Genomic DNA, 27,981 nt, shown 5'->3' on the forward strand with positions numbered 1-27,981 from the left:
TTTACGTTTTTAAAATAGTTCTTGAGATTCTCAACATCAGCCTTTCTGTAATTTAATCGGTCTTCTTTGTGTGTGTGTGTGTGTGTGTATTTACCTAGTTTTGTGTGTGTATTTACCTAGTTGTATTTAGTTGTAGTTTTACAGGGCCTGGGCTTTATGCTCGTGTGGTCCCGTCTCCATATCTACACTTATCCAATTTTTCTTTAAAACTATGTACACTCTTTGCTGATACCACTTCCTCACTCAAACTGTTCCAAGTCTCAACACATCTTTTGGAAACTAAATTTTTAACATCTCTCAGACATCGTCCCTTCCTTAGTTTCTTACTATGCGATCTTGTGCTTCTAAAGTCATATTCTTCTCTCAGGATCAGTTTCTCATTATCCACTTCATCCATTCCGTTAATCAATTTATAAACTTGTATCAGATCCCTCTCTCTTCTCTGCTCCAAGGTTGGTAGATCCATTGCCTTTAGTCTCTCCTCATATGCCATCCCTTTAAATTCTGGAACCATTCTTGTAGCCATTTTTTGTAGTCTCTAATTTTCTTATGTGTTTCTTTTTATGGGGAGTCCACACAACTCCTGCATATTCCAATCTAGGTCTTATTTTAGTACTTATCAATTTCTTCATCATTTCCTTGTCCATATAGTGAAATTCTACTCCAATATTCCTTAGCAAATTATACGTCTCTCTGAAAATTCTATCAATATGGCTAACCGTTGATTATTTTCTTCCATTGTCACTCCCAAGTCCTTTTCCTTTTTTACTTTTTCTAGTTCTACTCCATCTCCCATCTTATAGATTCCCACTGGTCATCTTTCACTTTTTCCCATTTCCATGACATGGCTTTTGTCCACATTGAATTCCATCTCCCATTTTTTGCTCCATTTCCAGATCTTGTTTAAGTCTTCCTGTAGTATTTCACAATCCTCTTTTGTTTAATGACTCTGCACAGTTTCGCATCGTCCGCAAACAGATTTATGTAGCTGTTCACTCCTCTGGCATGTCATTTATATATATGAGAAAAGTATTGGTGCCAATACTGACCCTGTGGCACTCCGCTGTCTACTGTTCTCCACTTGGACTTCATATCTTTAACTATCGTCCTTATTTCTCTCCCCTTAAGTAATTCTTCATCCATCTCAATGTGCTTCCTTTTAAGCCACCCTTCTCCTCTAACTTCCATAGTAATCTTTCATGTGGCACTTTATCAAAAGCCTTTTTTAGATCTAAATAAATACAGTCAACCCATCCTCTCTCTCTTGTACTTTATCAACTATCCTAGAGTAGAAACTCAATAAATTTGTCACACATGACCGACCTTTTCTAAAACCAAATTGGCTATTTGATAATATTTTGTTGTCTTCAAGAAACCCGATCCATTGTTTCTTTATTACTTTTTTACACATCTTGCATATTACACTAGTTAGTGATACCGGTCTGTAATTTAAAGGTTCTTCCTTCCTTCCGCTCTTATATATGGGAACCACCTCAGCTCTTTTCCACTCCACTGGCACTGTTCCATTTTCTATTGAGCATTTTATGATGTTGTATATTGGACTTGCTAGTTCTTCCCTACATTCTTTCAGTATTCTGCCTGAGACTTCATCCGGTCCCATTGCCTTTTCCTCATCCAATTCCGTCATCAACTTTTTATTTCAAGCTTGGTTACTTTAATCTCTTTCATATAGACAGTCTCTATTACCCTGTGGTCTTTCAAATTTGGATTCCTTAGTAAAGACCTCATGAAATTTACTATTTAACAGTTCTGCCATACTTTTTGGGTCTTCCACCATTCCGTTTCTCCTTTTAACCTTTCTATTGTTTCTTTTTGTCTTATTTTTCCATTTATGAATCTGTAGAACAATTTTGGTTGTTCCTTAAATTTTCAACAATGTCCTTTTCATAGTTCTTTTCTTCTTCCTTTCTCACCTTAGCATATTCATTTCTTGCTGCTTTGAAGTTTTCCTTATTTTCTGGATTTCTGTTTCTTCTCCACCTTTTCCATGCTCCATCTCGTTTCTCCTTTGCCCTAGCACATCTTGCATTAAACCAATCTTTCTTTCCTTCTTCTTTAGGTCTATATTTCGGAACATATTCCCTGACCCCAGTTTTGTATATTTCCAAAAATAAGTTATATTTCTCTTGAACCGTTAATGAGTTTTCCATCTCCTCCCAGTTTACGTTTTTAAAATAGTTCTTGAGATTCTCAATATCAGCCTTTCTGTAATTTAATCGGTCTCCTTTGTATGATTCATCTCTATCTTTCTTTCCTTCTTCTATATCCATCTCTGTGTGTGTGTGTGTGTGTGTGTGTGTGTGTGTGTGTGTGTGTACATATATGTCTGTATGTATACACGCACATATACACAAAAAACAAGCTCTCTCTCTCTCTCTCTCTCTCTCTCTCTCTCTCTCTCTCTCTCTCTCTCTCTCTCTCTCTCTCTCTCTCTCTCTCTCTCTCTCTCTCTCTCTCTCTCTCTCTCTCTCTCTCTCTCTTCTTCTTCTTCTTCTTCTTCTTCTTCTTCTTCTTCTTCTTCTTCTTATTATTATTATTATTATTATTATTATTATTATTATTATTATTATTATTACTTATTTTTATTTATTTGGTATGGCTAATTTTCCTGTGTGTTGGTACCCATATCTGGTAAAATTATGAAGGTGACATTGTTAGCGTATTCAGTGAAATGGATTCAGTAAGTCAGTCAGTAGCTCAAATTATTATCAGCTATTTCCTCTCTTCTCTCCTGTATTCTCTGGTACTGGACGGAAAACAGGTACACTTACTATATATATATATATATATATATATATATATATATATATATATATATATATATATATATATATATATATATATATAAAGAAATAGTAAACTATAATAAATAAAATACATTTACCAGATGGCATGGATGTATCATTATACATCTCACAGTCTGGACAAATCCAGTCATATTGACCACCGAACTTAAGAAGTCTGTTAATAGATATGTAGGTATCTCTGGAAATGCCAGTTCCACATGTACGGTGTCTCCAAAGTTTGCAAATATTGCACTCCAAGGCCTCTTGCCTGGGCCTAACTTCCTTGGCACAATTCAAGCACGGAGCAGAAGCCATGGCATATTGACTAAAATGAATCCTGGTATGGGAAAGATCACAAATTTTCAAAGCCAGAGCTCAAACAGCTGAGCTCACTGCCCCGTGTGTGTGTGTGTGTGTGTGTGTGTGTGTGTGTGTGTGTGTGTGTGTGTGTGTGTGTGTGTGTGTATTTACCTAATTGTATTTACCTAATTGTAACATACGGGAAAAGAGCTATGCTCGTGTTGTCCCGTCTCCATATCTATTAATGTCCAGCTTTTTCTTAAAATCATGAATATTCCTTGCGTTGACCACTTCCACGTCTAAACTATTCCATGCTTCCACCCTTCTATGAGGAAGCTATATTTTTCACATCTCTCCTATAAGTGGCCATTTTAGTTTTTCCCATGCCCTCTCGACATTCTTTCATTCCACATACACAGATCTTCCCTATCCATTTTTCCATGCCAATCATCACTCTGTATATTGCTATCAGGTCTCCCTTTCTCTTCTGTTTTCCAGGGTTGGAAGTTGCATTCTTTTCAGTCTGTCTTCATAAGTCAAATCTCTTAAGTCAGGCACCATTTTTGTTGCAGCCCTCTGTACTTTCTCTAGTTTCCTTATGTGTTTCTTTAAGTTCGAGCCCACTGTATTGTTGCATATTCAAGCCTCGGTCTTATCATTGCAGTAATTATTTTCTTCATCATTTCTTCATCTAAATATCGAACGCCACTCTTATGTTCCTCAATAAGTTCAATACTTCTCCAATTATTTTGTTTATATGTCTCTCTGGCGATAGGTCATTGGTAATTGTCACCCCAAGGTCTTTTCTTCATGACTGGTTTTATGTCTTCATTTCCTATCTTGTACATACTCCTGATTCTTCTTTCACTCTTGCCAAACTCTATTTTCTTGCATTTTGTCGTGTTGAACTCCATTTGCCATGTACAGCTCCATTTCCATATTCTGTCCAAGTCTTCCTGGAGTAGTTCGCAATCTTTGTCACATCTCACTTTTCTTAACAATTTTGCATCGTCTGCAAATAGGCTCACATAACTGGACACCCCATCCACCATGTCATTTATGTAGACTGCGAACATTACTGGTGCCAACACTGATCCCTGTGGAACTCCACTCTCCACCAATCCCCATTCTGATGGTCTGTCCTTAATTATTGTTCTCATTTCTCTTCCTACCAAAAGTCTTCCATCCATTTTAGTAAACTGCCATGCACTCCTCCTACCATTTCAAGTTTCCAGATCAGTCTCTGGTGTGGTACCTTATCAAAGGCCTTTTTTAAATCCAGATATATTCCATCAGCCCAACCATCTCTTTCCTGTATTACATCTATCACCCTCGAATAGTAACATATCAGGTTTGTCGTGCATGAACGCCCTTTTCTAAAACCAAATTGACACTCACAAAGTATGTCATTTTCTCCAAGAAGTCTGTCCATCTATTCTTCACCACCCTCTCACACATCTTAGCTACCACACTTGTAAGTGACACTGGTCTATAGTTCAATGGGTCTCTCTTGTTACCTGATTTATAGATTGGGACAATGTTAGCTCTTTTCCAGTCTTGGGGCACTACACCTTCCCTTAATGAGGCATCAATTACTTCACAAACTTTTTCTGCCAGTTGCTCCTGCATTCTCTTAAAATCCATCCTGATACCCCATCAGGTCCCACAGCTTTTCTCACTTCTAAACTCCCCATCATGTTCTTGATCTCCTCCACAGTTACTTGAAACTCCTTCATAATCCCTTTCTGTTCCATTACCAGTGGTTTGTCAAAAGCAGTCTCCTTTGTGAATACCTTCCGAAAGCATCCATTCATAGCCTCTGCCATTTCCTGGGATCTTCACTGCATACTCCATTTACTTCTAAACTTTCAATACTTTCTCTATTTTTGATGTTGTTGTTCACATGTCTGTAAAAAGCCTTGGTTGGTCTTTACATTTATCAATTATATCCTTTTCTTGTTTCTTTCTTTCTTCTCTTCTAATCAACACATATTCATTTCTTGCTCTTTTGTAACTTTCCCACTGCTTAATCCGTCTTTTCCTTCTCCACCTCTTCCATGCATCCTCTTTTCTTGTTCTAGCCTTTTCACATCTATCGTTAAACCAGTCCTGCTTTCCAACTTCTCTATGTTGTCTTATTGGTACAAATTTTTCTCACCTTCTTTGTATATTTTATAAATTCCTTCCACTTTTCATTTGCTCCTTAGCACTCTTGAATTTCATCCAATTTGTCTCTTGAAAGAATTTCTTTAGGTTTCCAAAATCTGTCTTGGCATAATTCCATCTTCCCACTTTATATTCTTCATTTCTTCTAGATTTCTCTTCATCTATCACCTTGAACTCCAAAACTGCATGATCACTCTTTGCTAAAGGGCACTCCACCCTCATCTCCTCAATGACCATTGGCTCTGTACTAAAGACCAAGTCCAGTCTTGACGATGCTCCTCTCCTCCAAACCTAGTATCTTCTTTGACCCACTGAGTTAACACATTTTCCATTGCCAGTGTCAATAGTGTATTTCCCCATGTTGTCTCTGATCCTTCCATTGACCAGTCCTCCCAACACACCTCTTTACAATTAAAATCTCCCATCATTATAGTTCGTTCACAGCCACCCAACATTTCTTCCAGACATGTTCCTGTATCACTTATCATTTCTTCATATTCCTGTACTGACCATGCATTTGTCTTAGGTGGTACGTACACCACTATGTAGTGCCTCTTTTTCCTTCATTAGTTTCTGCTCTGATCTTTAGCACTTCTGCCTTTCCCATACCTTCTTTCACTTGATCCACCTTTATATCTTTTTTAACCAGCAACATCACTCCTCCTCCCATCTTACCTACTCTATTTCTTTTCCAAACATTATATTTCCCTTCTCCAACCATCATCAGGTCTTCTCCCTCTCTCAGTTTTGTTTCAGTAAGACCCACAATATCTGGGTTCTTGTCCCTCAAGTAATCGTTGAGTTCTAAAATCCCCGATATCACTCCATTTATGTTGGAATACATTACATTTCGCTCATATGTAAGTTTCTTTAGTCCTTTCTTGCTGTACTTTTCTGGGTTATGAACCACTTCCTCAGTCTCATATCCAAGATTCTCCAGAAAACTCTTTCTTCTCCTCTTCTGTCCTCTCTTCATTTTTTTCAAAGCCTCCTTTCTCAACTCATTTAACATTTCTCTTTCCTTTTCACCGAGATCTCTTCTCAACCAAATCTTCCTTGTTGTTTCCTGCTGGGCTAGCCTCCATGACTTCTCCACCAATTCATCTACATCCTTTTGTGACTTAAGTTTGATTCTTATTGGCCTCATACCTTCTCTTGTGAACTTTCCAATTCTATGGAAGTCCTCTATTTCTTGTACTAGGTCTTTTCCTCCTCCTGCACCACATTAATGATATTATTTATCACCTTTTTATGTTTTCTCTCTCTCCATTTTACTCGGTGTCTTATCCTCCTCCACACCAAATATCACCACACATCTCTTTTGTCTACAGTTTCCCTCACCAATGTCTCATTTGACTTAATAACCTTCACCACTTTCTCAGCTATCTTCTCTTCTATGATCTGTTGATCTATAATTTCAGCAAGGCCCAAAGTTTTCTCCCCAGACTCTTTGATTTCCTTTTCCAGACTTGCAACTTTGTAATTTACCTCCTTTCTTTCCACTTCCTGACTTTTTTTCCATTCAGCCTGCTTCTCCATCACTTTTCCTAGAGATTCTCCACATTTTTCGCAATTGTGTGTGTGTGTGTGTGTGTATTTACCTAATTGTATTTACCTAATTGTAACATACGGGAAAAGAGCTATGCTCGTGTTGTCCCGTCTCCATATCTATTAATGTCCAGCTTTTTCTTAAAATCATGAATATTCCTTGCGTTGACCACTTCCACGTCTAAACTATTCCATGTTTCCACCCTTCTATGAGGGAAGCTATTTTTTCACATCTCTCCTATAAGTGGCCATTTTAGTTTTTTCCCATGCCCTCTCGACATTCTTTCATTCCACATACACAGATCTTCCCTATCCATTTTTCCATGCCAATCATCACTCTGTATATTGCTATCAGGTCTCCCCTTTCTCTTCTGTTTTCCAGGGTCGGAAGTTGCATTCTTTTCAGTCTGTCTTCATAAGTCAAATCTCTTAAGTCAGGCACCATTTTGTTGCAGCCCTCTGTACTTTCTCTAGTTTCCTTATGTGTTTCTTTAAGTTCGAGCCCACTGTATTGTTGCATATTCAAGCCTCGGTCTTATCATTGCAGTAATTATTTTCTTCATCATTTCTTCATCTAAATATACTGACGCCACTCTTATGTTCCTCAATAAGTTCAATACTTCTCCAATTATTTTGTTTATATGTCTCTCTGGCGATAGGTCATTGGTAATTGTCACCCCAAGGTCTTTTTCTTCATGACTGGTTTTATGTCTTCATTTCCTATCTTGTACATACTCCTGATTCTTCTTTCACTCTTGCCAAACTCTATTTTCTTGCATTTTGTCGTGTTGAACTCCATTTGCCATGTACAGCTCCATTTCCATATTCTGTCCAAGTCTTCCTGGAGTAGTTCGCAATCTTTGTCACATCTCACTTTTCTTAACAATTTTGCATCGTCTGCAAATAGGCTCACATAACTGGACACCCCATCCACCATGTCATTTATGTAGACCGCGAACATTACTGGTGCCAACACTGATCCCTGTGGAACTCCACTCTCCACCAAGCCCCATTCTGATGGTCTGTCCTTAATTATTGTTCTCATTTCTCTTCCTACCAAAAGTCTTCCATCCATTTTAGTAAACTGCCATGCACTCCTCCTACCATTTCAAGTTTCCAGATCAGTCTCCGGTGTGGTACCTTATCAAAGGCCTTTTTTAAATCCAGATATATTCCATCAGCCCAACCATCTCTTTCCTGTATTACATCTATCACCCTCGAATAGTAACATATCAGGTTTGTCGTGCATGAACGCCCTTTTCTAAAACCAAATTGACACTCACAAAGTATGTCATTTTTCTCCAAGAAGTCTGTCCATCTATTCTTCACCACCCTCTCACACATCTTAGCTACCACACTTGTAAGTGACACTGGTCTATAGTTCAATGGGTCTCTCTTGTTACCTGATTTATAGATTGGGACAATGTTAGCTCTTTTCCAGTCTTGGGGCACTACACCTTCCTTAATGAGGCATCAATTACTTCACAAACTTTTTCTGCCAGTTGCTCCTGCATTCTCTTAAAATCCATCCTGATACCCCATCAGGTCCCACAGCTTTTCTCACTTCTAAACTCCCCATCATATTCTTGATCTCCTCCACAGTTACTTGAAACTCCTTCATAATCCCTTTCTGTTCCATTACCAGTGGTTTGTCAAAAGCAGTCTCCTTTGTGAATACCTTCCAAAGCATCCATTCATAGCCTCTGCCATTTCCTGGGATCTTCACTGCATACTCCATTTACTTCTAAACTTTCAATACTTTCTCTATTTTTGATGTTGTTGTTCACATGTCTGTAAAAAGCCTTGGTTGGTCTTTACATTTATCAATTATATCCTTTTCTTGTTTCTTTCTTTCTTCTCTTCTAATCAACACATATTCATTTCTTGCTCTTTTGTAACTTTCCCACTGCTTAATCCGTCTTTTCCTTCTCCACCTCTTCCATGCATCCTCTTTTCTTGTTCTAGCCTTTTCACATCTATCGTTAAACCAGTCCTGCTTTCCAACTTCTCTATGTTGTCTTATTGGTACAAATTTTTCTCACCTTCTTTGTATATTTTATAAATTCCTTCCACTTTTCATTTGCTCCTTAGCACTCTTGAATTTCATCCAATTTGTCTCTTGAAAGAATTTCTTTAGGTTTCCAAAATCTGTCTTGGCATAATTCCATCTTCCCACTTTATATTCTTCATTTCTTCTAGATTTCTCTTCATCTATCACCTTGAACTCCAAAACTGCATGATCACTCTTTGCTAAAGGGCACTCCACCCTCATCTCCTCAATGACCATTGGCTCTGTACTAAAGACCAAGTCCAGTCTTGACGATGCTCCTCTCCTCCAAACCTAGTATCTTCTTTGACCCACTGAGTTAACACATTTTCCATTGCCAGTGTCAATAGTGTATTTCCCATGTTGTCTCTGATCCTTCCATTGACCAGTCCTCCCAACACACCTCTTTACAATTAAAATCTCCCATCATTATAGTTCGTTCACAGCCACCCAACATTTCTTCCAGACATGTTCCTGTATCACTTATCATTTCTTCATATTCCTGTACTGACCATGCATTTGTCTTAGGTGGTACGTACACCACTATGTAGTGCCTCTTTTTCCTTCATTAGTTTCTGCTCTGATCTTTAGCACTTCTGCCTTTCCCATACCTTCTTTCACTTGATCCACCTTTATATCTTTTTAACCAGCAACATCACTCCTCCTCCCATCTTACCTACTCTATTTCTTTTCCAAACATTATATTTCCTTCTCCAACCATCATCAGGTCTTCTCCCTCTCTCAGTTTTGTTTCAGTAAGACCCACAATATCTGGGTTCTTGTCCTCAAGTAATCGTTGAGTTCTAAAATCCCGATATCACTCCATTTATGTTGGAATACATTACATTCCGCTCATACGTAAGTTTCTTTAGTCCTTTCTTACTGTACTTTTCTGGGTTATGAACCACTTCCTCAGTCTCATATCCAAGATTCTCCAGAAAAACTCTTTCTTCTCCTCTTCTGTCCTCTCTTCATTTTTTCAAAGCCTCCTTTCTCAACTCATTTAACATTTCTCTTTCCTTTTCACCGAGATCTCTTCTCAACCAAATCTTCCTTGTTGTTTCCTGCTGGGCTAGCCTCCATGACTTCTCCACCAATTCATCTACATCCTTTTGTGACTTAAGTTTGATTCTTATTGGCCTCATACCTTCTCTTGTGAACTTTCCAATTCTATGGAAGTCCTCTATTTCTTGTACTAGGTCTTTTCCTCCTCCTGCACCACATTAATGATATTATTTATCACCTTTTTATGTTTTTCTCTCTCCATTTTACTCGGTGTCTTATCCTCCTCCACACCAAATATCACCACACATCTCTTTTTGTCTACAGTTTCCCTCACCAATGTCTCATTTGATTTAATAACCTTCACCACTTTCTCAGCAATCTTCTCTTCTATGATCTGTTGATCTATAATTTCAGCAAGGCCCAAAGTTTTCTCCCAGACTCTTTGATTTCCTTTTCCAGACTTGCAACTTTGTAATTTACCTCCTTTCTTTCCACTTCTGACTTTTTTCCATTCAGCCTGCTTCTCCATCACTTTTCCTAGAGATTCTCCACATTTTTCGCAATTCACTTTAATTAGAAAAAAATTTTTATAATGGGAAAAAAAAAAATCAAATTTTAAAATTTAAAAAAAAAAAAAAATTTTGGAAGAAAAAATTTTTAAAACAAAAATTTTTTAAATTTAAAAAATTTTGGGAAAATTTTAAAGGAAAAAAAAATTTAAAAATTTTTTTTGGAAAAGGAAAAGGGAAAAAGGGGTTTGGAAAAAGGTTTAAGGGAAAAAAAAAGGGTTTTTTAAAAAAAATGGTTTAAAAAGGGGGTAAATTTCCCTTTAAAAATTTTAAAATTTTAAATTTGGGAATTTAAAAAAAATTTTAAAAAAAAAAAAAATTAAAAATTTTTAAAAAAATTTTGGAAATTTTTTTTAAAACAAAAAAAAAATGAAAGGGAAAAAAAAAAAATTTTTAAAAAAAAAAAAAAATTTTAAAATTTAAAAAATAAAATTTTTTCCGGTTTAAATTTTTGGGAAAAGGAAAAAAAAAAAATTTAAAGGGGAAAAAAAAAAACCAAAAAAAAATTAAAAAAGGAAAAATTAATTTTAAAAAAAAGAAAAAAAAAAAAAATAAATTGAAAAAAAACCCAACCAAAAACAACAATTGGGAAAAAAAAGGAAAAAAAATTTTTTTAAAAAATTTTAAAAAAAGGGGGAAAGGGGGGGGGGGGTTTTAAAAGGGTTTTTAAAAAAAAAGGAAAAAAATTAAAGGGGCCCCTTGGGGGTTTTAAAAAAAGGGGGGGAAAAAAAAAACCCTTGGGGTTTCAAGGGGAAAATTTAAAGAACCGGGAAAAAAAGGGTTTTGGAAGGTTTAAAACCTTTTAAAAAGGGGGGGCCCAAGGAAAAAAGGAAAAAGCCCCATAAAAAAAAAAAGCCCAAAAAAAATTTTTTAAAAAATTGGGAAAAAAAAGGGGGGGGGGGAAAAGGGGGGTTTTGGAAAAAAAAAAGGGGAAAGGGGTTTTTTAAAAAATTTTAAAAGGAAAAAAGAAAAAAGGGGGGGAAAATTAAGGAAAAAATTTGGGGGGAATTTTAAAATTTAAAAGGTTTTAAAAAAAACCGGGGGAAAAAAAAAAGGGGGGGGAATTTTTAAAAAAAAATTTTGGGAAGAGAAAAAAAAAAAAAAAATCAAAGGGGTTTGGGGGGGAAAACCCGGCAAAAAATTTTAAATTTAAAAAAAAGGGGATGGGGGAAAAATTAAAATTTCCAAAGGATGAAAATTTTAAAAAGGGAATGGGGAAAAGGGAAAAAAAAAAATTTTAAAAAGGAAAAGGGGAAAAAAAATGGGAAAAGGAAAAAAAAAAAAAGGGAAGGAAGGAAAAAAAAAATTTTTAAAAAAAAAAAAAAAAAAAAAAGGGGGAAAAAAAAAAAACCCCCCGGGGGAAAAAAAAAATTAAATAAAAATTTGGGGAAAAAAAGGGCCAAAAAAAAAATTTGGGGTTTAATTAAAAAAAAAGGGGAGGGAAAATGGGGGGGGAAAAATTTTGGAAAAAAAAGGAAAAAGAAAGGGAAAGGGGGGGGTTTTTTTTAAAGGGGTTTAATTTAAAAAAGGGGGAAAAGGAAAATTTCCCCGGAAAAAAAAAAAGGGGAAAAAGGGAAAATAAAATTTTTAAAAGGAAAAAAAAAAAAAGGGGGGGGGGAAAAAAATGGGGGCATGGGAAAAAAAATTTGGGGTTTGGGAATTAAAAAAGGGGAATTTAAAAAGGGGGTTTGGGGACGGGAATGGGGCCCAAGGAAAAAAATTTTTAAAAAAAAATGGAAAAGGGAAAATTGGGGGAAATTTAAATTTGGAAAAAATTTGGAAACCCCCCAAAAAAAAACCCCCAAAACCCAAAAAATTTTAAAAATTTTTAAAGAAATTTGGGGAAAAAGTTTTGGGGGAAAAACAAAGGAAAAAAAAAAAAAAAAAAACCCCAAAAGGGGAAAATTAAAGGGTTCCTTTAAAAAAAAAATTTTTTGGGGGCCAAAGAAAAAAGGGGGAAAAAAAAAAAAAAATTTTAAAAAAAATTTTAGAAAAAACCGGGGGTTTAAAAAAATGTTGGGTTTGAAAAAGGGTGGTTTGGGAAATTAAAAAAGGCCGGGAAAAAAGGGGAAAACCAAAAGGAAAAAGGAAAATTTGGGAAAGAAAAGGAAAAAAAACGGAAAGGGAAAAAATTTAAAAAAAAAAAGGGGTTTTAAAATTTAAAAAAAAAAAAAAATTTTAAAAAGGGAAAAAAGGTTGAAAAAAAGGAAATTAAAGGGTTAAAAAAAAAAAAAGGGGAAAAAAAAAAAGGGGAAAAAAGGGAAAAAAATTTCAAAAAGGGGGGGAAAAAAAAAAGGGGGGAGAAAAAACCCTTTTGGGGAAATTATGGGAAACAGGGAAAAAAAGAATTGCGGGAAAAGGGGAAAAATTTGTAAATAAATTTAAAAAAAAAAAGGTTGGGAAAAAAAATTTAAAAAGGAAAAGGGGGGAAAAAAAATAAAAATTTTAAATTTGGGTGGGAAGGGGGGAAAAGGGGGAAAAAATGGAAATTCCTTGGAAAAAAAACAAAAGGGAAAATTTTTAAAAAAACTTTAAAAAATGGGAAAATTTGGAGGGGGGGCCCCAAAAGGAAAAAGGGGGGGTTTTTTGGGAATTTGGGGGAAAAGGAAAAAAGGGATTTAAAAAAAAAAAAAGGAAAAAAGGGAAGGAAAGATTTTTTGGGAAAAATTTGGAAAAAATTAAGGAAGGGAAAAAGGGGAAAAGGGGAAAAAGGCCAAAGGGAAAAGGTTGGCCCTTTTTTCCCAACATAAATGGGTGGTTGGGGGTTTTAAATTTGGAAACAAAAAAATTGTTTTAAAATGAAAAAACAAAGAAGGGGAAAACCCCAAAATTTGGAAAAAAAAATGGGGAAAAAAAAAGGGTTAAAGGGAAAAAGGGAAAAAGGGGTTTAAAAAAAAAAAAAGGGGGGAAAAAAGGGAAAAAGGGAAGGTTAAAAAAAAAAAAAAAAAGGGGGGAAAACCCAAGGGTTTTAAAAAAAAAAAAAAGGGAAAGGAATTAAAAATTGAAATTTTAAGAAAAGCTGGACATTAATAGATATGGAGACGGGACAACACGAGCATAGCTCTTTTCCGTATGTTACAATTAGGTAAATACAATTAGGTAAATACACACACACACACACACACACACACACACACACACACACACACACACACACACACACACACACACACACACACACACACAGAAAAGGTAAAGAAACTAAGGAAGGGACGATGTCTGAGAGATGTTAAAAATTTAGTTTCATAAAGATGTGTTGAGACTTGGAACAGTTTGAGTGAGGAAGTGGTGTCAGCAAAGAGTGTTTATAGTTTTAAAGAAAAATTGGATAAGTGTAGATATGGAGACGGGACCACACGAGCATAAAGCCCAGGCCCTGTAAAACTACAACTAGGTAAATACCGTAAGTAAACACACACACACACACACACACACACACACACACACACACACACACACACACACACACACACACACACTTTTATTTAGCCTTTTTTTTACATTTACATTCTATTGTCACATAAGTTTTAGAAAATAAAATTTTACTCAACCATGTTTGTTCACCTGCAGTACATTACTCCATATTAGTCAATATGCAAATACATTAATTAGCTTCAAACTTAGTCTGAGCTGCCTGTTCGGTCATATTACTTATTTTTTTTATTAACACACACACAGGCTTATCTGAAGATCGGAAATAATGAGCTCTGAGCTCGTTCCGTAGGGTAACGTCTGGCTGTCTCGTCAGAGACTGCAGCAGATCAAAAACACGCTGCCGAAAGGCCAAGGCACAAAGGGCACAGTAGCTCAGCTGTTTGATCTCTGGCTTTGAAGATTTGTGATCTTTCCCATACCAGGATTCATTTCAATCAATATGCCAAGAAAATCTCCCAAAACTTTAGTCACTTTGTAAGTTGTTTGCAATTTTTAGCTGATTTATAAATTGACAAGTGCTAACAGTTAGCTCGGAGCAGCTAGCGGCTTGGGTAGGTGTTAGCTCCTCCCTGTCAGCTGTTTTGTTTTTAACAAATCTTGGAAGAGGGAACTCTGCCATCTTTTTACAACTGTGTCAGCTGCAATTGGCTATTTATGTCATAGAAAGACATTGAGCGTCATCAAGAGCTATGCAGATGAATTCGTTCCGGTCACTGTTAGTTAATAGTGAACAGTTGTTGGCCCCATGGAACGCATCCATATTGTCTGGATTTAGTTAATGACTGTAACATATATAGACCTACTCAGAGTTGGTAGAGCAATTATTTGGTATTCAAATTGTTTTTAATAACTATATTATTGAAAGAGTCAACAACTCTCATTAAGACTTTTAAAACGTACAACCATTTATCATTCAAGTAAACTACCATTTCATCTACACAATTACTTATAAGAAATTACATGTAGTAAACACTAGGAGTGGTCGACAGCCCGAACATAGCAATTATTTTCTGAGTGTACGAATCATCGTTTTTCTTGTGTACGAAACATCATTTTTACTTGTGTACGAAACATCGATTTTACTTGTGTACGAATCGTCGTGGGTACGAAACGTCTCGCTCCCGGGCGCCACGCGTGTGTTGAGCCCACAGGTGCCTGACCACTCTCACAGCAACAAGGCTTCCCTTAGCTGGTAGCTAAGGGAAGTGGCAGTGAAGAGATGAGTGTGGAAGAAGACAGTAGTTTGGAGGAGGCAAGTAGGGAGTCAAAGGTACAGGAGGAGGCCAGGGGAGGGGCTAGGAGCAAGAGAGTACAAGATGCCGCCAGACACAGGTCAACGGTAAAGGTACACAGGAGGACAATGGAAAGAGAGGTCAGGAGGACCAGGGTAATGTTGGAGATTGAGATAGGGATAGTAGAGGTAAGGATCATAGTGAGTCAGCATGGATGGGCGTAGGTCGGCAATCTTGGTGACATATGCAGGATGGCAAGCGGCTATGGCTCAAGACAGGGAGTAAAGTTAGGAGGATGTGCTTATTTGGAGACAGCCTGATGAGTGGAGTAGAAAAAGAGATATACTCCCTGTCCAAAGGTGGCTAGAAGATAATAGACAAGAGCAGATCAGGGGCCAATATCCAGGTTATCCGTGAGGCGGTAATGAATTCCCTCCACCAGATGGAGCCCGAAGACCTGGTGGTGATAGAGGGAGGAGAAAACGGGCTGGAAGATATAGGAGGATGGGAAACAATTAGAGTGATGGAGGAAATAGTTAGACTGGTGTAACGCAAGATACACAGGAGGCCCTTGATGATGTGTATCCCTAAGAGGTGGGACAAGGAGGGTAAGGTCATTGTCTGGGAAAGGAGATGGGTAAATGGAAAGTTGGTAGGAAGGCTGGAAGACTGGAAATGTGATGGGATGCAGTTGTGGGAGAGGATGGACTGGAGGCAGGTGTGGACACAGGACAGTGTGCATATGTCCAATATAGGAAAGGTGTGGGTGGCTTGGAACCTGGTGGAGTGGGCTCAGCGATGGGAGGAAGGAGGATAGGAGGGAGGAATAGGATAGAATCCGAAGAGGAGGGGCGGGTGTTTTTATGAGAGAAAAGGAGGACAGAAGCATTAAAAAGAGCAGGCTACCGAGAGAAAGGGAACCTGTGGGAAAAGAGTGCGAATGCAAAAGGAAGAGGAGGTACCCACAGGGTGTCAGGATGCATGAAAATTGGGTGTGTGAATGTGAGAGGATGGGGTACTGTGAAATTTGAGGACATGTCTAAGGAGCTTGAAGAGTGGCATTTTGACTTAGTCGGAATGACAGAGACACACCTGAGGGATGATGTGCAAGCGGATGGTAGTGAGTATGTGACGATTGGAAAGGGACGGAAGGTTCAGGACAGAGTAGGAGGAGGAGTAGCTTCCATGTACAGGAAGGAAAGAAATTTTAGAGTAGAAAAACTAGATGTAGGAAGCTGTGCCATGAGTGAGGATATTCTAGCAGTGAAGGTAGAGTGTACAGGTGAGCATAGGAAGTGTGAAAGTGTGGTGGTGAGTGTAGCATACATGACAGTAGAGGATGAGAGAGTAGTGAGAGAGAACAGCAGGAAGTATGGTATTCTAAGGAAGATCGTGGGAGAATGTGCTGGAGAGAGTGATTGTTATGGGAGATATGAACGCACATGTAGATATACTGTACTAGGCAAGCAAATGAACAGGAATGGAGAAATGCTTGACGGCTTTGTAAATGAGATGGAGTTGGAGAACCTGAACGAGACCCTGGCTGAAGTACGAGTGACTTGGTGTGCGAGGAACCAGGAGTCTGCGATTGATTATATGTTAGTGAATAGGAGAATGCGTGAGATAGTGGACCGCATGTGGATTGACAAGGATGGAACGATTGACACTGTCTCGGACCATAATATGCTGGTGCTGGAGTGTAAGTTGAATGGGAGACAGAATAGGAATACAAAAGCTAAGAGGAGAAGGTGGAGGCTAAGGGATGCAGGATGGGAGAATTTCCAGGTAGACCTGAGTGAGAGATGCTGGGAAGATGAAAGCTTGAATGATGTGGATAAATTGAATGATAGATTTATTGAGAATGTGAGGAACACAGCTGCCAGCCAGATAGGGTATGTGAGAACGAGTGCCAGAAAGCATACACGTAAGCCATGGTGGAACGATGAGGTTAGGGATACCAGGAGAGAGAGAAAGAGATTAAATAGAGTGTGTAGACAGCTGAGAAAGAGGAGGCATGAGAGTGAAGAGGCAGAAAGTGATTACCAGAATGCATGGACAGCATATGTGAGGCAGCAGCGAGTGATGAAGCAAAAGATAATGAATGCCAAGGGTAGGTGTGAGAGAAGCGTGATTCAGTCCCTCAGAGAGAAAGGGGTGGGTGGAAGGTGGCAAAGAATGGTATAGATTCCTGAGGGGTGAGGGGATGTCTGACCGTGAAAATGTGGAGAGCCTCAAGGTGAATGGGACAGTGGTGACAGATAAGGAAGAGATGAGAAAGGTGATCAAAGAGTTCTGGGAAGAGATTGGAGGTGTAGGTGAGATACTTCATGTGAAAGAAGGGTGTGTGACACTGGAGAGAAAGGATGTGGATGAATTGAATGAAAGAATCAGCAGAGAGGAAGTGAAGAAATGTGTGAAAAGGCAAAAGAATGATAAGGCAGCAGGGCCAGATGAGATACCATATGAGATGTACAAAAACGGAGAAGTTGTGATTGATAGGATGACTGAGCTCTTTAACCAGGTGTGGGAGGAAAAGAGAGTGCCAAGAGTGTGGAATGAATGTAGGGTGACTGTTGCAAAAGGGAGGATACAAGAGTAAAGATGAGTTGAAAAACTACAGGCCCATTGCATTAGTAAATACAGTGGGTAAAGTGTTCAGTGGTGTGCTGAATGAAAGATTGTGTAAATGGATTGAACAAACTGGAGTGCTGGGTGAAGAACAGAATGGTTTCCGTGTGGATAGGAGAGCTGAAGAAAACATGTTTGTGGTGAATGAACTGATTGAGAGGAAAAGGAATACTTGGGTTTTCTGGATATAGAGAAAGTGTATGACAGGGTGAATAGAAGAATGTTAGGCAGAGTCTTAGAAAAGATTGGACTGAGTTCAAAGATAATTAGTCCACATACATACTTATGTATGTGGACACGAGGGCTAGATACATACTAGGGGACATAGAAAAAGACTGGGTAAAGAGTGAGAGAGGAGTCAGGCAGGGTTGTATTTTGTCACAAACCCTCTTCAGTTTATATACAGAGGAATTGGCTACCAGAATGAGAAGGATGAATGCAGGAGTAAAGGTGGGGAATGATAGGGTATGTGTGCTCTTGTATGCAGATGATGTGGTAGTCATGAGTGAATCAGCAGAGGAGCTCCAAAGTCTCCTGGATGTTGTAGATGGCTATGGAAGAGACTTTGGGGTGAGATTCAGCAGTGAGAAGAGCAAGGTGATGGTTGTGAATAGGTCAGATGACGAAAGAAACTTGGTGTGGAGACTGGGAGAAAATGAGGTGCAACAGGCTGATGAATACAAGTATCTGGGGATGTGGATGAGTCCATATGGCTGTGTGAAAGCAAAAAATGAAAAGATGTGCTTGGTGAACCAGTGGGTGGGTCGACTAGGAAGTGCAGCAAGGATGAGAGCCAACAAGTATGATGTGCTGTGCGAAGTTTGGAAGAGTGTGGCTGTTCCAAGCATCATGTATAGTATGGATGTGATGACGTGGAATGAAAGTGAATTAGAGAAGCTAGAAATAGGACAGAACAGAGTAGCCAGAATGGCTCTAAATGCACCAGGGTCTGCAGTGATAGAGGCATTAAGGAGAGACATGGGATGGAGTACTTTCAGAAAGAGGCATGTGAAGGCAACGGCTAGAAGGCTAGAAGGCTAGGCTAGAACGAATGAATGATGCCAGAATAGTTAGGAAGGTATTTCTATGAAATGTTAGGAATAGCAGGTGGGGGAAGAAGTGTGTCAGGATGGTAGTGAAGAGTGGTCTGGAAACTAGTTGGGCATTTTAGTGAGTTGAGGGGAAACATGTTGAGAGTGACTGGAGCATGATTGTTAGAAATGGAGAGGATCCAGACTGGGATGTAAGGAAGTGGAAGAGAGAGTTAGACAGAAGGGTAAGGTGTATTGGACTGAGTGAATGGAGGAATAGGATGGAACAAAAGAGTACTCTGGAGTGGTATAGGGAGAAAGAGGCCCCAATGTATGAAAAGTGGTATGATGGCAGCCTGGGGGGTGACCTCTTCCGAGCTAGGGCACAGTGCATGAATGTGAATGCAAGGAGTTACAGATGGTCAGAGTCCAGCAGCGAGGTGTGTCAGATGTGTGACTCGGGAGAGGACGAGATGGTGGAGCATGTGATGCTGGAGTGTGTGAAGTATGCCAGAGACAGGAATGAGATGATGTAAGTGGTGCTGAGGGAATTGGGGGATGCCAGGGTGGAGAAGACTGGAAGGGAATGGATGGTGTTGCTGCTGGGACTGTGTGGAGACACAAGTGAAAGGATGATAGGAGTGAAAGGATGATATAAGCTGTCAAGGAGTTTCTGGAGAGAATATGGAGTGCCAGATGCAGTGATTAGTAGTATTAAGGATGGTGTCTGGTTTAGGTTCTTGCTGCCTTTTTTTCTTTCTTTTTATCCCCTACAGGAGCTGCCGATACTAAGGCCTGCCACAGGAGAAATCCTGGGACACCTGTAGAATCAAGGTCAAGATCAAATAAAAATTATGTAGCTAAACATTTAAGCAGTTTAATTTAAGACTAAGTCATTATAATGCACACTAATGTATGTATGTAAGTAACTTTATAATGTTGATGATCATAAATTTATGAAGGGAGGGAGAGTGGAATGGGAAAGACGCTAGCTGACAATCTGTGGAATGTAAAAAGGCGCATCATTGTACCGCATACAAAACCTATGTACCACATTTCCACAAGGCTTTCCATTTTATCCATTGCAGAGTCACGATTTCAGGTGGCTCTTTTAGCTTGCAAGGAAGATATGGTCTGCTGACTTGAAAATAGTAGAGACAGTAGATGGAGTCAAGATGGTGGTGAGCAATGCCATTAGTTTTCTGACCTCTCTCGTGTCTGTGAATAATATCCAGCTTCACTTCGAGAGTAAAAGACTTCCTTTTCTTCTTAGGCGACATTGCAGGGCTGGTTGCAGGGCGTTTTGGTGGTATGTTGAGTGTGAGATGACGAGCTGGTGTTGGACCTTGTTTATGTTTTGAACTATCTAACGGTCGTATTCCTAGACTCGCATTTCCTATGACCACGTTGTAAATACTACCGTGGTGATGGTCATTGTCACCGCTCGTGGTGGTATTCCTACTCTTAGTGGAGATGAAGGGGCGGAGCTTATGTGGATAGCTGACTGAAGCAGCAAGGGTACCAATGTATGGGAAAAGAAGTGAATGAAACGTAATATGCTACCTTGTTTTAGTTACTTTGATGTTTCCAAAGTTAAAACAAATAAGTATGCAGTAGAACGTTTCTTCTATGGTGACCTAAAATGTAACTAGCTTCAAAATAATTAATAAAACAAACTTACTACCATTGGCCAGCCTGTTTTAAAGTGCGAAGAAAGCAGGCAGTGTTGCAAACTGAATTAAAAATACAATGGGTTTACTTCATTCCGTACTGCTTTTTTCTATTTTCGCCTAATTGTCAACGCAACTGGATTGTATTGATGATATATAGTAAGTTAGTAAATTTAAAATACTATACATTCATTGTTTGATCAGGTATAACTGAAAAATAAAGATTTGTAGCACTTATATGTAAACACAGCAGCATGGTCTCTCAGCAGTCCACTCCTACACCAGTAAGTGAACAAGATGGACCATGCACGAGTCGAGTTGCTGCACCTGATACAGGAGAGGGACGCCATAGTTAACAACAAATCTACAGCTCCAGGCATCACTATCGAGAAGAAGGCTTGGGAAGAGATAGGGTGTAAATTTAATGGCCTATATCCAAACCAACATCCCTGGTCTTCTAAGCAACTCAAGAGAAGCTACGACCACGTGAAGAGGAAGTGAGTTATATATTTTTTAGTCTTGTATTATAAGGTGATTTATTATACTACAGGTATTGTAAGGATTTTTAAGGGTTACTCTTATAGCCTGTTGTGGTATAACCTTTTATTAAGAATAGGATAGGCCTGCTAGCCCTATTCAAAAGCATTTCAAGGGTTGCATTATTGTAACCTATTGTAGTGTAAAATTTTATTAAGAGTAAGTTAGGCCTTCTAGCTCTGAAATAAATAATTTTACTAAACTTAATCAAAGCATGGTCGGTCTGTTAATATTCATTGTAGGAACTGTGGATGAGTCATTATTCACCCTCTAGGAAGGCAATATATAATGGTCTGATTTAAAGTAATAACAAATGAATAAAAGAACTGAAGAAAAGATAAAGGAAAACAAGTTATGCTGCTCCATTTTTACGTCAATAGTATGTATATTAATGTAATTTTAGATGTAACTAATTAGTAATAAAAACAGTCTGGATTCAAGAGAATACTGTTGCTTAAAAATCCTACTCTAGATGCAGTATTTCTGTGTTTAATTCTTTCCACAAGTATGTTAGTGAAATATTACTTTTATTACATACTTGCTTTTTTTCAGGGTGAAAGAAGGTGAGAGGGATTTTAAAAAGAAAGTAAAAGTAACTGGTGGTGGTCCTCCTCCTTCCCCTCCAAAGTGAACAGAGGAACTTTCCATCGTAGCTTCCATGATGGAAATAGATTTAGCAATGGGAAGTAATGTTTATGAAACATTTGGCCTGGCACCAGTGAATGACAGGAATGGTGTTGATGCCATTGTTTTCCAGGAAGAAGATAAGTTTGGTGTGGAGTTACTTTTAATTCCAAGTGTGTGTCCTCTCTAGGCATGAAAATACTTTACACTGCTCTTGGCACCAACAGTAGTTAATATTCAATCATCAGTTTTGAAACATAACATAGATAGTACTTGAAAAATACACAATTTGAAGAGACTTTTAAATTTTTGCATATCTTCATACTGCTGTAAAATCAATAACATAAATATATCAAAAGGCAATATAAATTATTTCCCATATATTCCTAACTTTATGTATTCTATACCCTTGTTGCCAGAGAGTTTACTAAACATTTACCTATTTTCTTTTTATATTACAAAGAAATAATAGCTGTAGTGCCCTGTATATGGATTGCCATATACTATACTTTTTATCTTTTTAAGCTGTTCACTATGATACTTGATTAAATGAAAATTTTCAAGCAGTGTAGTGTATTATATTTTTTAGGCAGTTATGAGTTTTGAGTTGCAGCTTGCTGATACGGACATATCTTTTGTATATGAATTCCTTTGCAGATGATCCTGACGATCCTATTGTTGCCGTTCCGCCTTCGTTTCCCAGCAGTATGCAACCCTCAGCCCAGTCCTTTCAACATGCCCCTGTTAACCTCATCTTCCACTACTCCTATATCATCACCAGCAGTCATCTCATGCAAACTGCCAGGAGGCAATATCACCTCCACTCCCTCTGTGTCATCGATGAAATGCAAACTCATAAAAAAACGTAGATAATCTGCTAAGGACGATGCGTTTTTGTGTCACACACGGCAAAAAGAGTATCATAGGCTGAAAATCGCTCAAATGAAAGAATTGCATTTTTTAGAAAAATTAACAAAAAAATAAAAAAAGATAGAGATAGAAAATGCTAAAAGAAAATGTGAATTGGTGAGTGATATGCAGCTCAAAGTTGATGATGTCCACCAAAAGTTAACTTTGGTACTTGAGACAGCAAAGAGGGCCTGTGATGAAATGGGCCCTGCAGATGACGTATAGATTTTTGTTTTTTATAGTTTATAGATATTATTTTTATTATATTCTCTAGTCTACTGAAATGTATTGTGCAATACAATGCTGTGATATCATGGTGATTTATTCTGTCTGGCTGTTTTTTTTTCTTTTTTTTTTTTTTATATGAAGTCACTGGGGATGTACTTATCCTATATAGTACAAAACAGATCATTGTTATTTATAGTTGCTATTTTATTATTATTATTATTTATTTTTTTTTTTAAATAAATATCTTGGTCCTTTTTCACTAGTGTATGTTGGATCCAAAAATAATAAAGACTGAAAACATACAATTATTGCACCAGTGAATGTTTTATTGCTCTTATATCCTTATCATTATGACAACATAACTGTTACATTAATAATAGCCTAATAACTGTGACAAATACAGATGGTTAAAGAAATGATGGGAATGATGCCAAGATTTTTGTTCTCCAGCAACAATGTAAATTCAGTGTGGAGTTAGTTGCAACTCTCTGTATCAGTTTCAAGTGTGTGTTCCTCACTAGCTATACCCATAGAGGGGAAGTATGTATACACATTATGCTAGAATTCTTCTCTACTTCAAAAGAAGTTCTCCACAATGCTCTACGGGCTTGGCCACGCTGATTGTCACCTTCCCTAATATCCTGAGGTACAACCGGTGGCTCAAAGTCTATATCCTCAGCTTCATCACCAATGGGGAGTCTGTTTATAATTGCAATATTGTGGAGAACTACACATGCAACAATGATATTCTTGGTGTTTAGCAACCTTTTTCTTACTGGTAAAGACAAGATTGAGAAACTTTTTTTTTTTAAACACCAAAAGCTCATTCAATTACGTTTCTAGTTTTAACATGAGCAGCACTGTAACGAACTTGTTTTTCTGTGTGGGGTATTAGGTATGGCGTTAGCAGGTAAGATTGGCATGCATATTCACTATCACCTAGCAAAAAACCACGGTATCTGCCTTCCTCAAGATCATCACAAAGTCTAGATTCATTAAATATACGGGAATCATGTGCACTTCCTGGCCAGTTCACAGCAATATTTGTGAACTTAAGGGAGGCATCACAAAGTCTCATAACATTTATGGAAAAGTAGCCTTTCCTACAACGGTATATTTCAGCACTTACCCCACCAGGACTTTTTATGGGGATATGAGTATCATCAACACAGCCAATAACACCTGGCATTCCTGCAATGTTAGAAAACTGTTGCATAACTTCTTCCTCAGTGGCTGGACTTGGGAACTGGATGTACTCTGGAGCAAGTGATGCAGTGGCTGTGCAGACACTTGGCTGGGACATATCTGTGCAGTCACCCTGTGTCAGCTGGTAATTGCCAATAGCAAAATACTTCAGTGTAACTAGTAGCAGTAATTCTGGTGAAATTTGAAGACCTGTTGAGGAAACAATAACAACCCTCACTAATGTATTAATTATATAAATGGGTACCCTCCACCAAGTATACAAAGTATAATATTGTATTATAATACTGCAAGGTATTAGTACTTTTCCACACTTTAGTAAATGAGGCAAGTGGGGTGAAACCTATGCTGGAGTTATTATATTTGTTGTTAAAATTTCAGAGCAATGAAATTATATTTATGGTACGTCTTCTGTTATTGGAAGTTGGTAGCTGCTCCTGTATTTTCTCCAAAAGATGATGGACACAAACTTTGGAAAGCCTGTACCTCTCCACGAAATCTTTGTCTGAGTACACAGCGAATGGATCTGCTCTCTCAACAAATTTGAGTGTCCACCTTTCAATCACCTCTTCCCATTCTGCTAACTCCTCAAATTCTTGAATATAGTGGTGATAATCAGCCATTCAAAAAAAAAAAAAAAATGAAAAAGGGTAAGAGGTTTGCTAACAGAAAAAAGTAATTTCCAGATAAGGTTAGGTCAAGTCTGCTCAATTCTCTTACAAAAACCGTGAATTTAAAATAATTTTCCAATAGGTTTGTCAAGTCTATCACAGTCTACTTTAGATTTGTCAGGTAAGGCATTCTGGAATAGACACATACATGTTTCAGGTTATTATGAAGCTATCAAGCCTTGCCCTCTTTGAGTTGGGTATTGAGGGTATCTCAACATCAAATGTGGTCAAAATGTAGGCTAACTGTTTGTCATTCAATACATAAATATACCAAGCTCCCTTCTTCCATGATGTGAAATTTTGAAATGCAGGATTTTTAGGTGAGTATATTTGAAGAAAATATACACTGCTCTTTGATATTTTTTTTTCAAAGAGAAGTCACGCATACATTCAACTGAATAGAAAAAAAATAAAGCACAGAAAACAGGCTTCTGCGATAGTTTATTTCACTTGATATTGGCTATATGAATTTCTAAGTTCAAGAGTAACATACAAGCAGCAAATCATAGCCAAGTTGCTTCTTCAACCTAAAAACACATAGTTTAATAGCTTAGACATTCATACTTACCTTTTATGTAGATGTAAAGTCGATGGTAAATGATGAAGTAGTGTGGTCTGTCAGCTAGTAACCAGAAACTCCGCTCCGGGTTCTCTTCTTCTCGGCAATATTACAACAACTTCATAAAGGGTAAAAACAGTTGTTGTTTTGTATGAGCAGGAGTTTATTTGCATTTAACATATTTTCTGCATGCTTCTTTTATCGTAACTGTCATATCTGTACCAAAGTTATTTCTTTCTTATCACATTTTATTTATGGTGCTTTCCTCATAGGTGATCCATGGGAAAGGGGTAGCCTTCCCACGCACCATCACCATTGTTCCAATATTTGATACAAATGCGTATACGACGCGGTGGACTATGAATACGGCGATCCCATGCCGTCGCAATTGTGAAAGGACTAAGAATATCACCTTAAGAGCCGGGAAGGGTAAGGGAGTGAGTAGTGTGCGTGTTGTCCATGAGAGGCGCTGTTGTATTCTAAAGCCTGTCGGCTTGCGTGATACGGCAGGGTTTTCAAACTTGAAAAAGTTACTTGGATAAATTTTCGTTAAAGAGAGTTTGGTGTTCGTTATACTAGCATATGTTATAGTCTTTCCACTCTATGAAGTTTGTTCATGGTGGGGTAGGTATGGTCGTTTACAACTAGCCATGCTGCCAAATCAGTCTTCGTACATGCGTTTCTCTCTCTTAATTATCATCCATGTGCTGTTTGAAGGTGATATTTTATGTATTGCGTGTATAGTAAAGGAAGTTACATAGTACAATGAGTGTCTATGTTTACGATGATAACGACGATTTGTATAAATTCTATGGCATGTGGCAGCGGTTTTTTCCCATGTTGCCACGTTGGTGGTGGTGGTGTCCCCTTTCATCTCTCGGCCGGGTCAGGTCAGGCCAGGCCAGAGTTGCCAGGTTGGCGGGTTTCCCGCCAAATGTGTATATATATATATATATATATATATATATATATATATATATATATATATATATATATATATATATATATATATATATATATATATACACACACACACACACACACACACACACACACACACAGATGTGTTGAGACTTGGAACAGTTTGAGTGAGGAAGTGGTATCAGCAAAGAGTGTACATAGTTTTAAAGAAAAATTGGATAAGTGTAGATATGGAGACGGGACCACACGAGCATAAAGCCCAGGCCCTGTAAAACTACAACTAGGTAAATACAACTAGGTAAATACACACACACACCCACACACACACACACACACACACACAGAGAATGAAGAACAGGATAAAGAGCTCCAGAAATTGAAAGAAAGGATAAAAAGAGTGGAAGAAAACGAAACTAGGCTAAGAACCGAAAATGAAGAATTAAAAGTCCTAATAGCGAACTATAAGAAATTGATGGAAGAAGGACTCGGTAAAGCCGAGAAAGAAAAAGAAAAGCTAAAAGATCTAGTTAACAAAGAAGAAGAAAGAGTACAAGACGTGATTAAAAAAGAAGTACAAGCATGGAGAATCCAAGATAAGAAAGACAAGGAATCATTTCAAGAAGTATTTCAAGAACAGTTAAAAGAAAGAGATGAAAATATGACAAGCAAAATGATAGGAGTCCTCAAGAAAAAGAAAATTTAGTAAGAGAAATTATGGAAAAAAGAAGAGTGTAATTATTTTTGGACTGAAAGAAAAAATGTTAAATATAGACCAAGAAGGAAAAAGACGAAATGAAATCAGTAAAAGACCTACTAAAACATCTGAATGACGAGGATAGACAGAACTTAGAAGAGGAAGTAGAAGAAATCCATAGAATGGGACCATATCAAGAAGGAACAGTGAGACCAATTAAGATATTACTAAAATCACAAGCAGCAGCAGAAGAAGTACTATATAGAAAACGAAACTCAGAGAAACAGAAGGTTGCAAAGATATATATATATATAAAGAAAAATAGAAACGAGGAGGAAAGGAAGAGACACAATGAACTGGTGGCAGAAGCAAGAGAAAAAAATAATGAAAGGTCAGAGGAGGAGAAGAAGGCATTTTTTTGGAGAATTATAGGAGACAGGATAAGGAAATGGTATATAAAAGAGAAAGAAGAGAAAAGAATGGAGCAAGTTTAACTAAAAATGATAAGAACAAGAGATTAAAAATGATGTATACAAACATAGATGGGATTTTATCTAGTAAATTAGAATTAAGAGATTACATAAAGAAAGAAGAACCAGATATTGTATGCCTGGTGGAAACAAAGTTAAATGAGGCAATAAAAATAGACATAGATAAAAGGTATAATATATGGAGGAGAGACAGAGTGGGTAAAGGAGGAGGAGGAGTCATGATGATGTTAAGGAAGGAGATAGTGGTAAATCAAGTGGAGTTTGGGAAGGAAAATCAGAAATACTGTATGTTAAGATGCATATTAACAAAAGGAGTTAACAATCATTGGAACATATGTGCCACCAAAAACAAACTCATGGACTAACCAAGAATATAGAGACATGATAGATGACACAATAAGGAGTCTTACAAGAATCATTAAGGAAAGGAGAAAAGTGATATTGGTAGGAGATTTCAACTGTAAGGAGGTAGACTGGGAAAATTATGAAAGTGGTATGGGGGAAGATGCCTGGGAGATAGATTCCTGAACCTAATGATAGATAATTTGATGGTCCAAAGAGTAAAGGAAAACACAAGATTCAGAGGAAACGATGAGCCGGCAAGATTAGACCTAGTTTTTACAAGGGATATACCAATTAACGATGATATAAGATACAAGTGCCCATTGGGAAAGAGTGACCATGTAATATTAGAGATGGATATAGA

The 27,981-nt window shown here is 37.7% G+C and overlaps 2 protein-coding genes across 4 annotated transcripts in view; one reads left to right on the forward strand and one right to left on the reverse strand.

The window, feature by feature from the left end:
- Window positions 1-23,041, forward strand: part of LOC123505629 — a 63,850-nt gene extending 40,809 nt beyond the window's left edge. The window contains exons 2-4 of one of the 3 annotated variants that reach the window (XM_045257176.1): window positions 20,689-20,935; window positions 21,528-21,538; window positions 22,257-23,041. In XM_045257176.1, the coding sequence (XP_045113111.1) occupies window positions 20,736-20,935; window positions 21,528-21,538; window positions 22,257-22,468 (423 nt within the window). In that variant the 5' untranslated portion in view covers window positions 20,689-20,735 and the 3' untranslated portion in view covers window positions 22,469-23,041. The remainder of the gene's footprint in view (window positions 1-20,688; window positions 20,936-21,527; window positions 21,539-22,256) is intronic. The other 2 variants (XM_045257178.1, XM_045257177.1) reach the window with 2 other exon arrangements.
- Window positions 23,042-23,559: 518 nt separating this feature from the next.
- LOC123505351 (putative nuclease HARBI1) lies at window positions 23,560-24,562 on the reverse strand. Its single transcript, XM_045256569.1, has 2 exons — window positions 24,346-24,562; window positions 23,560-24,131 (listed from the first exon to the last, which is right to left on the reverse strand). The coding sequence occupies exons 1-2, from the start codon at window positions 24,560-24,562 to the stop codon at window positions 23,560-23,562; spliced, it is 789 nt and encodes a 262-aa protein (XP_045112504.1).
- Window positions 24,563-27,981: the final 3,419 nt, after the last annotated feature.

The sequence above is a fragment of the Portunus trituberculatus genome, chromosome 18 (genome assembly GCF_017591435.1).
Source record: "Portunus trituberculatus isolate SZX2019 chromosome 18, ASM1759143v1, whole genome shotgun sequence".
Taxonomy (NCBI): domain Eukaryota; kingdom Metazoa; phylum Arthropoda; class Malacostraca; order Decapoda; family Portunidae; genus Portunus; species Portunus trituberculatus.

What these genes read in the sequence shown, in the direction of transcription:
- LOC123505351 (XM_045256569.1), bottom strand. Translation starts at nt 24,562, where the DNA reads ATGGCTGATTATCACCACTATATTCAAGAATTTGAGGAGTTAGCAGAA. An exon ending in AACTTCCAATAACAGAAGAC is followed by an intron (nt 24,132 to 24,345) that starts GTACCATAAATA and finishes TTTCCTCAACAG; the next exon opens with GTCTTCAAATTTCACCAGAA.